At 49.5% G+C, this 18,730-nt stretch overlaps 1 protein-coding gene across 1 annotated transcript in view; it reads right to left on the reverse strand.

Moving 5' to 3' along the window:
- The window catches only part of TDRD3 (tudor domain containing 3), a 319,274-nt gene that overhangs the window by 166,557 nt on the left and 133,987 nt on the right, over nt 1-18,730 (reverse strand). Inside the window, exon 9 of the mRNA XM_076053389.1 lies at nt 13,386-13,565. Coding sequence (XP_075909504.1) covers nt 13,386-13,565 — 180 coding nt within the window. The remainder of the gene's footprint in view (nt 1-13,385; nt 13,566-18,730) is intronic.

Genomic DNA, 18,730 nt, shown 5'->3' on the forward strand with positions numbered 1-18,730 from the left:
TGTCCCCTTTGCTGAGCCATCGTTTGTGGCCTGGGCACGTCTGAAATATAAGATAAAACCTCAATGGGCTTTGCCTGGTAGGATGGGGATGGTTGAGTTACTTTTTAATGTTTGGGTGATTTATTTGCTGGCTATCGTGTTTTTTTTTGTATTGTGTGTCGTTGTGACGTTCTTACCCCGTGCACCTACAGGACATCTGCGAAAAAGAGCTTTACAGCTCATCGGATTCCTCCAGTATAAATAAATATTCTCATTCTGAAAAAATATTCCGATTGCCCATCGGGCCTGCCCGGGCAAAGCGGCTCTACCGAACAACTGCCAATAATTCACGGTAAAATTATGTGACTTTAAAACTTTCGAATCAAACAACCGCTCCACGTGCCTCCGCAGTTTGTGCCGTGTCGCGCCAAGTCAATCGAATATTCACGCAGCCGCGTGGCGCTTAGGAAAGGCAGGCCCGAAGCCAGCGACGTGCATACGTACAAAATCTGTAAAAAGAAAAAAATAATAATAATAATAATCTTCCCCAGGGCATTAAAAAGTCGCGAGTTTTTTGCTGTTTTGTTTTAACATGCTAAGAAACACGTCCTACCGCTGGAGGTCTCCCCCCAGCGTCACGTATTCCCATTCCTTAGGAACTGCTTTTGGTGTTTAGCTGCCCGCCCGCCCGCCCGCCCGCCCATCCCTCCAATCAGCACGGTCGGCTTCGTACGCTGCAAAATAAGTTCTACGCTCGCTGGTTTCGTCCTCACGTCGCTCACGTGGACAGAACGCCGGGGGGGGGGGGGGGGGGCTCCTCGGGGGCCCTTCACCCTCCTCTGAAGGGGGAGGATGAGGGAGGGAAGGTGGGGCGGGGGGGACGAGAGATGGGGGGGGGGGGGGGCGGGGGGTCCCTGGCCGAGCGATGCCAATCACGGGACGCAATTTCCAGGGCTTGATTGATTCTGGCGTCGGGGTGCAGCAGCAGCAGCGGCAGCAGGAGCAGCAGCAGGAGCAGCGGCAGGAGCAGCAGCAGCAGGAGCAGCAGCAGCAGGAGCAGCAGCAGCAGCAGCAGCAGGAGCAGCAGCAGGAGCAGCAGCAGCAGTAGCAGGAGCAGCAGCGGCAGGAGCAGCAGCAGGAGCAGCAGCAGGAGCAGCAGCAGGAGCAGCAGCAGCAGCAGCAGGAGCAGCAGCAGGAGCAGCAGCGGCAGGAGCAGCAGCAGCAGGAGCAGCAGCAGCAGCAGGAGCAGCAGCGGCAGGAGCAGCAGCAGCAGGAGCAGCAGCAGCAGGAGCAGCAGGAGCAGCAGCAGGAGCAGCAGGAGCAGCAGCAGGAGTAGCAGCAGGAGCAGCAGGAGCAGGAGCCCTCTCGAGCGCCGGAGAGGCGACAGCCACGCCCGGAACTCTCAGCGGAGGGGGGGGGGCGCTGTCGCGAGCGACGCCGAAGGCGTCAGCGCCGCCCCGCACGACGCATCGTGGGGGGGGCACGTGGCACGTGGCACGTGGCACGTGGCACGTGCCACGCGCCGCGGCTCGAATTATTACGGCGGGGATTTACACTCGAGCCCGCGCCCGCTCCCCCCCACCCCCCCCCCCCCCCCCCGGCTCCATATCTACAATGAACAGGTTCCGCTAAATTGCCAAATAAAGTTTTTTCCCACGTCTTCTCAATATTTGAGATTTAGTGGCGATATGACATCGGGAGCACCGCATCGACATTCACTCCGAGGTTATTCTTCAGCGCGTGCGTGCGTGTGTGCGTGTGTGCGTGCGTGCGTGTGTGCGTGTGTGTGTGTGTCTGTGTGTGCGTCTGTGTGTGCGTCTGTGTGTGTGTCTGTGTGTGTGTCTGTGTGTGTGTCTGTGCGTGTGTGTCTGTGCGTGCGTGTCTGTGCGTGTGTGTGCGCGTGTCTGTGTGTGTGTCTGTGTGTGTGTCTGTGCGTGCGTGTCTGTGCGTGTGTGTGCGCGTGTCTGTGTGTGTGTCTGTGTGTGTGTCTGTGCGTGCGTGTCTGTGTCTGTGCGTGTGTGTGTGTCTGTAGTGGGGAGCGATAGTGTAGCGGTTAGCGCGCTACGCTATGAACCTGGCGACCCGGGTTCGATTCCCGCTCACGGCCAACACCAGTGACGATTATCTGAACCGGTCCCGGGCCTCCCCTAGGTCGACTCAGCCTCAAATGAGTACCTGGTGCGGTGTGTAAACATTGCCACTAGGGAGACAAAGGCGGTCGGGCGTGGTGCTGGCCACCCACCCCCTCGTGTACCGTTCCGGCCTTCATAGGTGCTCGCTAACAGCACTTGCCCCTACAGTCTGTTAAGGCTATATGGAGGATCTTTGTCTTTGTCTTTCTGTGTCTGTGCCCCATCTGTTGGCACAGTAGGGGGCACAGGTGGCGCATCAGCCACTCATCTCAGTCAGTCGACCCGTGGCACCTGGGTCTGCCCCGTGACCTCCTGCCAGCGGGCCTTCGACACTTCACGTGGCCTCGACGTGCACATAGCCTGGCACAAGCGTCGTGGTGACGTCACCGCCACTTAGTGGCGAATGGCGGTTGTTGTTGTTGTGTGTCTGCGTGTGAGTCTGTGTGTGTGTGTGTCTGCGCGTGCGCGTGTCTGTGTGCGTGCGTTGGCACGGCGGTGAGCGCACAGCTGCTTGAAACCCGGCGACTCGACTTCGTCTCCCGCTCACCGCCAATGGCAGCGGCGAATATTTGAAGCAGTCCTGCGCTTCACCGAGGCCGACTCGCACTTAAAAGATGGTGCGACGTGTGTTCAGCACTGGATTGTGCTTGTCTGGCCACTTCCAATGCAACTCTGTATTGTTAGGGCACCACGGTGGCTACGAGATGTTAACTACCTCGCCTGGTATACAGGAGGTCGTGGGTTCGATCTCTCTCTCATCATCATCACGGTGGCTAGGAGATGTTAACTACCATGCCTGGTACACAGGAAGTCGTGGGTTCGATCGCGACCCTGACGATGCCTGCTGTATATTTGGAGTCTGCGTGTCTCTCTCTCTCACCCCGTGGAGAGATGTTAACAACCTCGCCTGGTGTACAGGAGGTCCTGGGTTCGATCCCGACCGTGACGACGCCTGCTGCTGTATATTTGGAGTTTGCGTGTCTCTCAGCAACATCATCATCACGGTGGCTAGGAGATGTTAACTACCTCGCCTGGTATACAGGAGGTCGTGGGTTCGATCGCGACCCGGATGCCTGTGTGTTTGGAGTTTGAATGTTTCTCTCTCTAACCCCGGGCGCGTGGATTTTCCTCCCGGTCCTCTCTCCACCTTTCGACAAAACGTCGCGCGTTCAGAACATTTTGCCGCCATGAATGCCCACGCAACGATAAGCCCACTTCCGTGACTGCTAGGATTCATCTTCTTTGGTTCTTTCGGTAAGGTCACGTAGAATGAGAATAAAATAATAAAACAACACAATAAAATTCTCACGACGTTTCATTGAAGCTCTGTTGTCCCGACAGGTCTGTACCTTTCACCTGAAGACGGCCGCTTGCGTTCTGGCCGAAACGTCGTGAGAATTTTATCGTGTTATTTTATTATTTTATTCTCATTCTACGTGACCTTACCGAAAGAACCAAAGAAGATGAAGCCCACTTCGTTGAGCTATCACGTGCGACGGCCAGTCCGCTTCTGAGAGAGAGCTACGCATTTAAAAGTCCAGCGGTGCCTTGACATTCACAGGGTCACAATGAGCTCAACCGTGCAATGCACTTCATGCCCCCTCGATATTTAAACCGGAACATGGAGATGTCTTGCACCTGCCAACTAAGTGGTTGTTTTTTTTTCGGGGGGGGGGAGGGGGGGTGTTCCTGGCACCCTCCTTGATGCCACGTGCTTTTGTTTGGAATTCATTTTTCGATTTGCCCGCGTGCGTTCGCGTCTGCCGCCGAGACTAAAAAAAAAATTGGGTTTATTTCAACCCAATGGCGGAGCCAGGATTTTCAGGTATGGGGGGGGGGGAAACCCCTCCAGCAATGAGAAATGATAGAGGAGTTGTTAGTAAGTAAGGAGTTGTTAGTAAGGAGTTGTTAGTAAGTAAGGAGTTGTTAGTGAGTAAGGAGTTGTTAGTAAGTAAGGAGTTGTTAGTAAGGAGTTGCTAGCAATAAGCAAGGAGTTGTTAGTAAGGAGTTGTTGGTAAGGAGTTGTTGGTAAGTAAGGAGTTGTTAGTAAGGAGTTGTTAGTAAGGAGTTGCTAGTAAGTAAGGAGTTGTTAGTAAGGAGTTGTTCGTGAGTAAGGAGTTGTTAGTGAGTAAGGAGTTGCTAGTAAGTAAGGAGTTGTTGGTAAGTAAGGAGTTGCTAGTAAGTAAGGAGTTGTTAGTGAGTAAGGAGTTGTTGGTAAGTAAGGAGTTTTGATTTAAAGCTTTCGTGACTGCAGTAATTCATATTCTTAGTTTTTTCGGTAAAGTCACGTTGAAGAGAAACAACAAAATAACAAAATATATATTAAATAAATATATTTTGTTATTTTGTTGTTTCTCTTCAACGTGACTTTACCGAAAAAACTAAGAATAAGTAAGGAGTTGTTAGTGAGTAAGGAGTTGTTAGTAAGTAAATAGTTGTTAGTAATAAGTAAGGAGTTGTCCCTTGATTTTTATCCGACGCGTGTGCGGCGATGGCCCAGCCGATCGAGGGTCGAATTGCGAACCGCGTTGTTAGTGATCGCCATCGCGCTCGCTGAAGGTGTTGATGCCTTCAGGGAAGTCGTGTCCTGCTGTATACGCAACTGCGCACAATTCTGTGAGTCACTTATAACCGCTTTGCCGTTACTTATTGCCAACTGTGGACTCAGACTATTGTCCTATCATCTCATAGAGTCCCTGGCACGTAATGATATGCTACACAGTGGCAGTGGGGGTCGCAAAATTCCGATTTATTACTAATAAACCCCAATGATCCGATCGAAATCCCTAATTTAGATCGGATCACTGGCTCCCCCAGTGCTCCCACCTGTACCTTTTATTATTACTTCTGGCGCCTCTCGCTCTCACGTTATAGTTCTACGTTGAACTTCTCCCGCACCGACGATATTAGCCGACTGTGCTAACATCCGAGGTGTGGGGTGGAGTGGGAAGGACAACGACGTTTTTGAAAGTCGTACTCAAGATTGTAAATGCTGGGGGCTTGGCTCTCCAACACACCGGTGTGCTGTACTAGCATACTACACTATACACTACACTATACACTACACTATATTATACACTACTATACTATACACTACACTATACACTAAATTATACACTACTATACTATACACTACACTATACACTACTATACACTACACTATACACTACTATACAGTACACTATACACTACACTATACACTACTATACACTACACTATACACTACTATACACTACACTATACACTACTATACATTACACTATACACTACTATACACTACACTACACACTACTATACACTACACTATACACAACTATACACTACACTATACACTACCATATACTACACTACACACTACACTATACACTACACTATACACTACACTATACACTACACTATACACTACACTATACACTACTATACACTACACTATACACTACGCTATACACTACACTATACACTACTATACACTACACTATACATGACACTACACACTACACTACACACTACTACTATACACTACACTATACACTACACTACACACTACACTATACACTACACTATACACTACACTATACACTACTATACACTACACTATACTACACTACACTATACACTACTATACACTACACTATACATGACACTACACACTGCACTATACACTACACTATACACTACACTATACACTACACTACATACTACACTACACACTACACTACACACTATACACTACACACTACACTACACACTACACTACACACTACACTATACACTACACTACACACTACACTACACACTACACTATACACTACACTACACTATACACTACACACTATACACTACACTGACGTGGACAAAGCCGAGCGAGTGGCCCCCTAAACAGCCTCGCGGCTGTCTGTTGGGTGGCGTGACGTCACGTCCCCCCGGGAGAGGGCCGTGATTGGTGAATCGCGGTGGCATTACTCTCAAACGATTTGAGCACGTGCAGAGGAGCATCACGGTTGCCCAGTTGCCGTGTGTGTGTGTGTCCACAGGCTTGAATATTTATTAGCGGCGGAAGCGTTAAATATTTGCAGCTGCGAAAGCTTCAAATCATGACGACATTAAATGAACTCAATCGCCCGTGGTCCCGCCTGATCAGCTGCGGAACGATTATTTGAACTGGTCTTGGGCCTCCTCCAGGTCGACTCGGCCTCAAATGAGTACCCGGCGCGGTGTGCAGCAAACATCGCCACTGGGGGAGACAAAGGCGGTCGGGCGTGGTAGCTGGCCACCCACCGCCTCGTGCACCGTTAACCGGCCTTCGTAGGCGCTCGCTAACAGCACTTGCCCCCTACAGTCTGTCAAGGCTGCACGGGGGATCTCTGTCTTCGCCGCGCGGACTGCTTCCCTCGAATCCAGCGCACGCGATGCCAACGTCCTCCTCGCTCCTCCTGCACGAGGCCACTCGACTCGCTCACCACCTCCACCAGGGGTGGTGCGCCGCTGAGGGTCTGTGCGAGCTTGCGCGCGGCTGCCGCTCAGCCCTCTGCCTCGACCGTCGGTCATCGTCCCGTCCCGTCCCGCGTGCACATCCCGAGCCCGCTTAAAGCTACGACTGAGAACCATTTTTTTTATTATGAGAATAATTTGAACTGAGCAATCTAACTCTTTGCCAGACCTGGCTGCCACGAAATGACAGCTGAGCGACGCGGCTCCATCGCCGCCGCCGCCGCCGTCTGGAAATGTACATCGGCGAAACTTCAACGCTACGCCTGAACTCGATTCTAAAATGCGGAGGGAAAACCCAGAGGACCCGGAGAAAAAATCCACGCGACCACGGGGAGAGGGAGAGAGACACACAAACTCCAAATATACAGCAGCAGCAGGCGTCAGGGTCGGGATCGAACCCACGACCTCCTGTGCACCAGGCGAAGTAGTTAACATCTCCTAGCCACCGTGATGATGATGAGAGAGAGAGAGAGACACGCAAACTTCAAATATACAGCAGCAGCAGCAGGCGTCAAGTTCTGGATGGAACCCACGACCTCCTGCATATTAGGCGAGGTAGTTAACATCTCCTAGCCACCGTAGCCACTTTGATCTCGGTCGGAAACCCGGGACCCTCCGTCGTGTTGTACCGCCTGAGCCCTCCTCGTGCGTTTCTCCCGTTCCTCTGCTGTTTGAAAGGCGACAAAAATAATAAAAATAATAATAATAACGCGTTGTCCGCGGCCTTTTTCTGTTTCCTTCGCTCACTCATCCTCAGCGCCACCACTCTGCGGTGCTTTTTCGCGAAATCGACCTCGCCCGTCGGCGAGGCCCTGCGGCTAAGGGATCGGACTCGCACTCCGGAGGGAGGCCGTAAGCCTGACGGAGTGTTGTCTTTAGCGAATCGTCCATTCGCCCATTTGTTCACACAAAGGCTAAGATCCTCCTCCCCCGCCCCCCGTAACAGCCTTTAACAGACTGTCGGGACCGAGTGCTGCTAGCGAGAAGCACCGACGGAGGCCGGCGACGTGGCACGCGAGGTGGGCGGGTGGCCAGCAACCACGCCCGGCCGCCTTTGTCTCCCCGGTGGCGATGCTCACTACACACACCGCACCGGGTACTGGTGGTGGGACCGTGGGCGGGAATCGAACTCGGTTCGCCCCGGGGTTCGTGGCGCGGGGCTCACCCTCCCGGGTGTGCACACGGACACACACGCACGCACGAACACACGCGCATGAACACACGCACGCACGAACACACGCGCATGAACGCACGCGCATGCACGCGCACGCAATCGCGAAGCGTGCATGCGTGTACGTGCGTGTGCTGTACGAGGGCCCGTGGGGGGGGGGGGAGGGGGAGGGGGGTCACCTCCGGACGAACGCGTCCCGCCGCCGATCCGAGCGCTGCTTAATTATTTACTGGCCCGTTTAGCAATATAAATATAAAACAAGAGCAACAACAAAAAAAAAACCACGAAATCAATGAACAACGCTCATCCCCTCCCTCCCCTCCCCTCCCCCCGGCAGGCACGGCAATCGTCAAGGACCGCAGAAGCGCGTGCAGGTCAACGACACACGTGTCACACACGTGTGTCACACACACGTGTGTGTCACGTGCGTGTGTCACGTGCGTGTGTCACGCCCGCGGCTTGCCGTGTCGCTCGTACCGAGCGTTCGCTCCGAACGCGCGGCGCGGGGCGGGGTGGGATGGAGGGGGGAGTGCGAGGGGGTCACGGCCGGCACATCTGCCGGCCGACCTCGGGCCGCTCAACCCACGGCACCGGCCCGGGAGCGTGACCCATGACCTCCCGTCAGCGCGACGACGACGCTCCAAAAACAAAAACCGAGACACGGTTGCGGAATGAGCGGGCGCGGGTTTTTTTGGGTTTTTTTTCACGGCGACGCGAACACGCCCCCGTCAAACACGCGTGTGTGTGTGACACGCGTGTCACACACACACGCGCGTCACACACATGCGTGTGTCACACGCGTGTGTGTGACGTTCACGGCGTGACGTGCGGGCGGCGGCCCCGGCCGGGAGGAGGGACGCTTGACCACCTGGCCTGGCGCGCAAGAGGTCGGTCGCGGGTTCAATGCCGACACCGACGCCCGTGGCGTATTTGGGGTTTGCGAGTCTCTCTCTCTCCCTGTCGCGTTTTGGGGGCACCTGGCCGCGAGACATTCGCATCTTGACACCGCGAAAGACCAAGATCCCCCGCGTAGCGGTGGGGGCGACCGCCGTTAGCGAGCGCCTGCCTGCGGAGGCCAGGAGGGCACACGAGTGGCTGGGGGGGGGGGGGGGTGGTTCTAACACCACGTCCGGCGGACTTTATCTCCCTCTCTGCCCGCGTTCGTGTGGATTTTTCGCCTCCACATTTTTCACCGACGTCACGCGTTCAAGGGCATTTGGCTGCCGTAAAGGTCACACGTGATGGTGACGGGTGATGAGCCACTTCGTTGGGCTATCACTTGTGGCCGGGCCGTTCCTGGAAGGGAGCTACATAGCTCAGTGAGCCTTACGTGGTAAAAGAGCACAACGTACCACAGTAGAAGCCCTCTCAACGACCACTCCTGCTAACGAATCATCGCTACATAGAGCTCAATGTATAGTGTGTAGCGTAGTGTATATAGTGTAGTGTATAGCAGCGTATAGTAGTGTAGTATATAGTAGTGTAGTGTATAGTAGTGTAGTGTATATTAGTGTAGAATAGAACCCCTCTTAACGACCACCCCTCTTAACGACGGGCCTCCATAGAGCTCAATGTGTAGTGTATAGTGTAGTGTATAGCAGTGTATAGTAGTGTAGTGTTTAGTGTAGTGTATAGTGTAGTGTATAGTGTAGTGCAGGGGTCGGGAACCTTTTTGGCTGAGAGAGCCATGAAAGCCACATATTTTAAAATAAATTTCCGTGAGAGCCATATAATATTTTTTAACACTGAATACAACTAAATGCGTGTATTTTTAACTAAGACCACCAATTTTAGAATAAAATAAGTCTCTGAATGTATCCTTTTTAATAACGTTGTTATACCAACAACCAATAATGAATAAAATACTTCTTACCATTAACGAGACTTCTTGTGCTGCATGGTTTGCTGATGGCTTTGTAGTCCGGTTGATACGTGGTGAGGTTAAGCTTCATGCAGGCGTTGAGGCTTTCATCCGTTAAACGGGATCGTAGGTTGGTCTTGATGTTTTTTAGATGTGAGAACGACTGCTCACATGAATACGTAGAACCAAACATGGTCAATACAGCAATACTCACACGCTGCAGTGTGTGGTATGTGACAGGAAGCGTGTTCCATGTTTTGACAATCAGCTGGTCTGCGGGTTGAAGTTTTTGTCATTTCTGTCCGCTTGTGTTTGCTCGCCAGCTCCGCTTGCTGTCGTTCAAGTCTTTCCAAATCTTCATTCAGTGACTTGACCTTATTCACCCACATGTCTGAGGCCTTCAGGTCGGCAACTTCCAGCTCAAAATCTCTGATGGAGACACCAGGGATGTAACTCAGGTCGGCTTTGTTTACTGCACACTCGTGCGGATGAGTGATGAACTTGAAAAGACGAGTGTATTCACGGAATTCTCCAAAGCGTGCTTTGAATGACTGCTGGAGATCAGATGTGAAGCCAGCTAGCTGCTGGAGATCAAAATGTTGAATGGGGTCACTTGCTGTGCACGCATCTTTAAATTCTCTCAGTTTTTCAAAGTGCAGTAAACGACCTGTTTCAATATCCACGATGAAGAGTTCCAGCTTGTTTTCAAATGCAAACACTGCTTGTTGAAGGGATAAGACTGTATTTCCAATGCCTTGCATTTTCACATTGAGCTGGTTCAGATGTCCAGTCATGTCCACAAGATAGTAAAACTTCAGGAGCCACTCAGTGTCAGCTAGCTCAGGATGCTCGACATCTTTCATTTCAAGAAAAGTCCGGATTTCGCTCAGGCAAGCCGCAAAACGGCTGAGCACCTTCCCTCTTGACAACCAACGCACGTTGCTGTGCAAAAGCAGACCGGGCATAATGATTCCCAACTTCATCCGGCAGTGTTTTAAACTGGCGATCATTTTAAAGCTCGGGCAACAATAAAGTTGACCACCCGAATGACCAGTGAGATCACCTCGCCAAGCTGTTCACCACACATTTGAGCACAAAGCGCCTCCTGATGTAGAATGCAGTGAAGACTTAGGATTGGTCTTTTATCATGTTGACGAAGAAGGGCCACAAATCCTCTGGTTTTTCCCCACCACACACGGAGCACCATCAGTACACACCGAAATAAGCTTATCCATCGGTAGATTTTTTTTTCTTTAGCGAACTCAATGAAAGACTTGAATAAACCCTCCCCTCATTGGCAAAACAGCAAGACTTTCCTCACGCAGTGTGTCACCGGCAGCATACCTTTCAATCGCACTGAACTGGGATAAAATGACTTACGTCTGTTGACTCATCCAAAGCGAGGGGAAAAGCATGGCGCTGCGTTTATGTCCTTCACTTGTGCTTGCTCCACTTGATTTGCCATCATTACGGTACGATCGTGAACAGTTTTTTTTTTGCTGACAAGGGCATGTCTTTTATTCGTTTGATTATCTTGTCTTTATTCCGAAAAGCCGTCAAAAAGTTTGTTGGCCACATCAAGCGTGAATGTCTTGGCATACTCGCCCATCTGTGAATGGCTTTCCCGTTCCTCGCAAGTGCTAAAGAACCAGCAAAGCTAGCCGAATTCCCGTCACCTCGTCTGGTCCATACACGAAGTGACTTAGCTTGCGCTCTGGACAGTAGCTCTCTTGGCGCATGCCTTCTTTCTGCTGTCCCCCGCTGGATATTTCGATGCAAATGTAGCATGGCGTGTGTCAAAGTGCCGCTTTACATTTGACCGTTTCATCGATGAAATTTTATCACTGCATGTTAGACGCACCGCAGAGCCTGCTCTCTCTCCACAAAGGCGAATTCTTCCGTCCATTCGTGCTGAAATGTGCGGTACTCCTCATCTTTTTTTTCTTTTCGCCATCTTCTTCATCAAAAGGGTTTGCTCTGCATAAATTAGCTAGCTGACTATTTCATCAAAAGGACGGAAGTTTACTTCTTGACCTCACAACGACCCGTGGGCTATCGAATTATCCAATAAAAATAGAGTTTTGGTGTCGGACAGCCGGGATTGGCTCCAGCCACCTGCAACCCTGAGCAGGAGCGGTAGAAAATGGATGGATGGATTAAAATGCATGAGAATGTTTTATATTTCAAACGTTATTTTTTAACACTGTGATTTCTGTAATGTTTTACTTTAATGTCAGCGGAATTATTCACTACTTATCATGTTAAGAAATGTCAGCTAAGATGTATTTGCGAGCCAGATGCAGTCATCAAAAGAGCCACATCTGGCTCGTGAGCAATAGGTTGCCGACCCCTGGTGTAGTGTATAGTGTAGTGTATAGTAGTGTATAGTGTAGTGTATAGTAGTGTATAGTGTAGTGTATAGTGTAGTGTACAGTGTAGTGTATAGTAGTGTATAGTGTAGTGTATAGTAGTGTATAGTGTAGTGTATAGTAGTGTATAGTAGTGTATAGTGTAGTGTATAGTAGTGTAGTGTATAGTGTAGTGTATAGTAGTGTATAGTGTAGTGTATAGTAGTGTATAGTGTAGTGTATAGTGTAGGGTATAGTGTAGTGTATAATAGTGTATAGTGTAGTGTATAGTAGTGTGTAGTGTAGTGTATAGTGTAGTGTATAGTAGTGTATAGTGTAGTGTATAGTAGTGTATAGTGTAGTGTATAGTAGTGTATAGTGTAGTGTATAGTGTAGTGTATAGTGTAGTGTATAGTGCAGTGTATAGTGTAGTGTATAGTAGTGTATAGTGTAGTGTATAGTGTAGTGTATATAGTAGTGTATAGTGTAGTGTATAGTGTATAGTAGTGTATAGTGTAGTATATAGTAGTGTATAGTGTAGTGTATAGTGTAGTGTATAGTAGTGTATAGTGTAGTGTATAGTGTAGTGTATAGTGTAGTGTATAGTAGTGTATAGTGTAGTGTATAGTAGTGTGTAGTGTATAGTGTAGTGTATAGTAGTGTATAGTGTAGTGTATAGTGTAGTGTATAGTGTAGTGTATAGTAGTGTATTGTGTAGTGTATTGTGTAGTGTATAGTGTAGTATATATGTTCACCCGGGCCCGCTGCGCATTTGAAGGTCCACGTCACGGGCACACGAGATCAGCGTCGGTCAGCTAGCTGGATGAAAGGACGGAACGTCAACTCGAAAAAATGAAACGCCACTGCTTACAGACATGGGGGGGGCCTTTCTCGCCAGTATCAAAATATAACAATAGGTTAACTACAGGTCAATAGCTCAACCCATTATTTTATTTTGATGCTGGAAGGGAACGTCCCGTATTGTGGCATTGCCCTTGTGCCGTCCGCCTTTTTGGCCGTCCCCCTGGTCTGACGCCGCTTGAGGCTAGGCCGCAGAGAAAAAGCCGTCTCCGGCGTGGACCAATCAGCTTCAAAGACAACCCCCACGTTGCGGTTTGACGCGGGCAGCAAGATGCATCAAAGCAAACAAAAATACGGAGACGCAGGTGGTGGTGGTGGCAGGCAGGCAGGCGGGCAGGCAGGGAGCGCGTGGAGACACGGGGACCTGGGAATTGCTTGAGACGCGGGGGGACGCGGGGAGACGTGGGGACCAGGAGACCGGGAGAAACGAGGACGCGGGAGACGACGCGGGGGACAGTGGACGCAAGAGAGAGAGCGAGAGAGAGAGAGAGGGACGAGGAGACACGGGGACGCGTGCCGGTGGCGACGCGGGCGAGGCTCACCTCCTTGGAGCGGGCGACCTGCGCGATGGCGGCCGTGCGCTGCTTGCTGAAGGCGTCGTCCCCGGAGGCGTCGTGCCGCCCTCCTCCCCCCGCGGCGGCTGCGGCTGCTGGCTGCAGGCTCCGGCGGGCGTCCAGCTGGCGGCGGGTCTCGGCGGGGTCCTCGCTGTCGCCCGTGGCGCGCTGCGGTAGCAGGGGGGGAGAGACGCGCCGTCGTCATCGCCGTCGTCATCGCCGTCGTCATCGCCGTCGTCATCGCCGTCGTCGCCGCCGTCGTCATCGCCGTCGTCATCGCCGCCGTCGCCGTCGACGAGGCCCCTCGGCAGGGTGCACGGCCGCGACCATAACACAAACGGTCGTCATCAGGCGTGTCGGTTTGATGACGACCGTTTGTGTTGCGGTCGAAACGTCGTGAGAATTTTTATTGTTTTATATATATATATATTTTTAATTATTTTGTTGTTTCCCTTCAACGTGACTTTACCGAAAGAGCTAAGAGTATGAATTACTGCAGTCACGAAAGCTTTAAATCAAAATTTAGTATTGTATCGCGGTAACCCTAAAGTGAAATCGCTAAAGCTACGTATCATACACGCATTGAACGTATCGTAACGTATCGTATTCTACTGTACTCGCCAAGATTCTGTCCGTCGCCTGCATACTTGAACGATGTTAGGTTGTTGATGGCTACATTGACTTAGTTGTCGGAAGAGGAGGATGGCGATGATGAAGTTACAGTATCGTACCTGGTAACGCTGCTGCGTTTGCCTGCCGCGCGAAATTAAAAATACTTTGCAATTTTGTCATATCGCTATCGTAAGATCGAAATATCGTAAGTCGGGGACTACCTGAACTGTACGTAGAATGCAGGTGGACTGTCAGATGCAATAGGCAAGAAGTCTCTCTTTAAGATAACGGCCCTAAATTTTGATTTAAAGCTTTCGTGACTGCAGGGATTCATATTCTTGGTTCTTTCGGGAAAGTCACCACGTAGAAGGGAAACAATAAAATAAAAAAAATATAAAACAATAAAATTCTCACGACGTTTCGACTGCAACACAAGCAATCATCATCAGGTGTGAAAACCACAGCAAGAGATGCTTCTGATTGCTGTGTTTTTCACACCTGATGATGACTGCTAGTGTTGCAGTCGAAACGTCGTGAAAATTGTATTGTTTTATATTTTAATATTTTATTGTTTCCCTTCAACGTGACTTACCGAAAGAACCAAGATTATAACGGCCCTAGTTCGATTAAACAATACATGACACGAAATAATAATGCTCATTCCAGATTCTTCACGTCAACTTTGCCTCGTTTTGTAAACGTAAAAAAATAAATCTCAAGGGCATCATTCTACACCTCGAAACTATTTGGTTTCTGTGCAAATATTTAGGAAAATGTTCATGCTAATGTTGTGCCAACATTAAAATGCCCGGGTCCCGCTTTGCCAATGATGTCCGTGATTCTTAGTTTCGTGCCGGCGGATTCATCATTTATTAAACCAAACATTCCTGAGATTTTTTAAAAAAAAAATGCTTACTATCATTGTTGCTGTTGCTTTCTATTCGAGGGCTTCATGAACATTCCTTCCAACAATCCAAGGATACGCTGCACCTCCCATCAAGAGCTCGGCTTCCATCATACCTCCCACAAGGTTACCATTTGTTGAATTACAGATCAGAATAATAAGTAATATTTTTAAAAAAAAAACTTTTTTCAAAACACGCTTTAATGAAATGTACTCGTAATGGCAGAACTCCACGACTCCAGGGAGCGGCCTCGAAGCTTTGCCACACCGTAAGGGGACCGTGGCCAATTACATCCAACGTCAGTTGACCGTGGACAACTAGACCCAAGCCGAAACATAACATGTAAAAAAGAATGTTTAAAAATAATTATTTTTATGATAGAATACACGATTTGAAGATACAACAACGACAACAGAGTGAGTTAAATGAAAGCGTGTAACAAGGGCCCAATTCTGCTGCCGCCGATGTTGCCAATGAACCGCCGCTTTGCCTTCAAATCATCTTCTCGTTGCGTGTCCTCGTTTTGTGTTATTTTATTTCCCCCCCAAATTGCTCTACGGACTTGCGTGCATTCAGCCGTCTGCTTCAGTATACTGGTACAGCACACAACATTTACAAACTGAGTACTCGGATTGTATATGTTGTTGGCTTGGCTCCCAAACACACCGGTGTGCTGTACTAGTATACTACACTATACACTACACTATACACTACTATACACTGCACTATGCACTACACTATACACTACACTATACACTACTACACTATACACTACTACACTATACACTACACTATACACTACTACACTACACTATACACTACTACACTATACACTATTATACACTATACACTATAACACTATACACTACACTATACACTACAGTGTAGTGTATAGTGTAGTGTTTAGTGTAGTGTATAGTGTAGTGACTACACTATACACTACACTATACACTACTAAACACTACACTATACACTACTACACACTACACTCCTATACACTCCACTATACACTACACTATACACTAGTGCTGTACTGGTGACGAATTGGCCACGTTCTGTTGACGTGACAAACCCTTACTAGTTGGCTGTGTTGGGTGGTGGCGGGTTTTAACAACACAACATTTATATATTTACGCGATCTAACCCAAAATAAAACCTCTATGATGGATTACCGGAGCGTGTTTCTGTTCGCACGTTCACCACAGGCACGTGTGGTGAATGCAGACATAATTCCTTGCAAAAAAGGTTTCAGTTTGGTGTTTAAACATCTTAACACCTCATGTATTTTAACACGTAGGCTTTCGCGACCAATATTATTCATAATAAATTATTCATAGTAAAGGTCAAAGAGCGAATCCACAAAAAAACTGTAAATGTTGTGGATTCACTCTTCAACACACCGGCGGGCTAAAGTAAGTGAACTATTTTGTCTTTTGTCAACGTGACACTTTTTTTGCCGATTGGCCGTGTCGGGTGGTGGAGGGTTACGACACATTTCTAAATAACGCCATCTAACCCCGAAAACGTTTATTATGGACCTCCTGTATTATTGCCAGAAAGGGTCAAATCTATTCTTATATTTTGATACTGACAAATGTTTTGCGGTCTCGGATAATAATATCACGAGCCATCATAATCATAATAAATGCACCGTTTGCTATTCATTCCATCCGCGGTTCAACCCTTGTATAAAGGTGTCAGTTTTGGTGCCAGATAAAAGGGTAAAAACCTATTACTACTATATCTTGCCTATGGCAAAGGAGGTCTCAATGTAAAAATTCACCCCGAGCTCTCAATACTCTGATGGTGCGCTGTTTTTGAGTTGTACGCCTTTTGGCGTCATCTGGTCCCACACCAGTGGAGACTAGGCTCTAAGAAAAGCCGTCTCGGGTGTGGACCAATCAAATTCAAGGACAGTGCCAATATCATTATCAGAGTTGCGTTGTGGTTATTGCAAACATGATCCCTTGTATAAAGGTGTCAGTTTTGGTGCCAGATAAAAGGGTAAAAACCTATTACTCAATCTGTGCATGATACATAAATGAACACGAAGTTCACGAACACCACTAGCAACAGAACAGTGATTACTTCATTGATGTCCGAAACCAGATTTCGGATATGCTATTCTACCCTTGATCAAAAATGTACAATCAGATTCTATAAAAAAAAACGATCAATGAACATCAGAGATCAGCATTAGGTCTAGCCTTGTACAGCAAGGACTAAGAACACGAGGGCGGGGGTTAGGTTCCGTGAATCCCCAACCCCCCCCCCCCACCACAGCAGGAAACTTTCACACCTGATGATGATTGCTTGTGTTGCAGTCGAAACGTCGTGAGAATTTTATCGCTTCATATTTTGATTATTTTATTGTTTCCCTTCTACGCGGTGACTTTACCGAAAGAACCAAGAATATGAATCCCTGCAGTCACGAAAGCTTTAAATCGAAATTTAAGGGCGTAGCTCCGAGACTTCGCCGTGGACTACGAACGGCATCAGTGAAGATCGACGCACCCGTCAGGAGCGGCTGCGAGGGCCGTGATGGGTGGATAACGCCCCCAGATCACCGCACGGCTTTGTGGGAAATTGTTGGGGGCTCCGACTCATCGCGCGTCTGCTGCTGCTGCTGCCTTCCCGTTCCTCGTCTGTGGTTCCTCCTCCTGGCGCCTCTGAGTCGTTCCCCCTTTCTCGCTCTCTGAGTCACCCTCTCTCTCTCTCTGAGTCACCCTCTCTCTCTCTCTGAGTCGTCTCCCCTTTCTCTCTCTCTGAGTCACCCTCTCTCTCTCTGAGTCGTCTCCCCTTTCTCTCTCTCTCTGAATCACCCTCTCTCTCTCTCTCTCTGAGTCACCCTCTCTCTCTCTCTGAATCACCCTCTCTCTCTATATCTCTCTGAGTCACCCTCTCTCTCTGAGTCACCCTCTCTCTCTCTCTGAGTCACCCTCTCTCTCTGAGTCACCCTCTCTCTCTCTGAGTCACCCTCTCTCTCTCTCTGAGTCACCCTCTCTCTCTCTGAGTCACCCTCTCTCTCTCTCCGAGTCGTCCTCTCTCTTTCTGAGTCGTCCTCTCGCTCCCTCTCTGAGGCACCCTCTCTCTCTCTGGGTCACCCTCTCTCTCTCTGAGTCGTCCTCTCTCTCCGAGTCGTCCTCTCGCTCCCTCTCTGAGTTACCCTCTCTCTCTCTGAGTCACCCTCTCTCTCTCTCTCTGAGTCACCCTCTCTCTCTCTCTCTCCGAGTCGTCTCCCCTTTCTCTCTCTCTCTGAATCACCCTCTCTCTGAGTCACCCTCTCTCTCTCTCTCTGAGTCACCCTCTCTCTCTCTCTCTCTGAATCACCCTCTCTCTATATATCTCTCTGAGTCACCCTCTCTCTCTCTGAGTCACCCTCTCTCTCTCTCTCTGAGTCACCCTCTCTCTCTGAGTCACCCTCTCTCTCTCTGAGTCACCCTCTCTCTCTCTCTCTGAGTCACCCTCTCTCTCTCTGAGTCACCCTCTCTCTCTCTGAGTCACCCTCTCTCTCTGAGTCACCCTCTCTCTCTCTCTCTGAGTCACCCTCTCTCTCTTTCTGAGTCACCCTCTCTCTCTCTGAGTCACCCTCTCGCTCCCTCTCTGAGTCACCCTCTCTCTCTGAATCACCCTTTTTCTCTCTCTCTCTGAGTCGTCCTCTCTCTCTCTCTCTGAGTCACCCCCTCTCTCTCTCTCTCTCTGAGTCGTCCTCTCTCTCTCTCTGAGTCACCCTCTCTCTCTCTCTCTGAATCACCCACTCTCTCTCTCGGAGTCACCCTTTTTCTCTCTCTCTCTGAGTCACCCTCTCTCTCTCTC

This window comes from Petromyzon marinus, chromosome 61, assembly GCF_048934315.1.
Source record: "Petromyzon marinus isolate PM22_M1 ecotype Great Lakes invasive population chromosome 61, UKy_Petmar_22M1.pri1.0, whole genome shotgun sequence".
NCBI classification, from domain to species: Eukaryota; Metazoa; Chordata; class Hyperoartia; order Petromyzontiformes; family Petromyzontidae; genus Petromyzon; species Petromyzon marinus.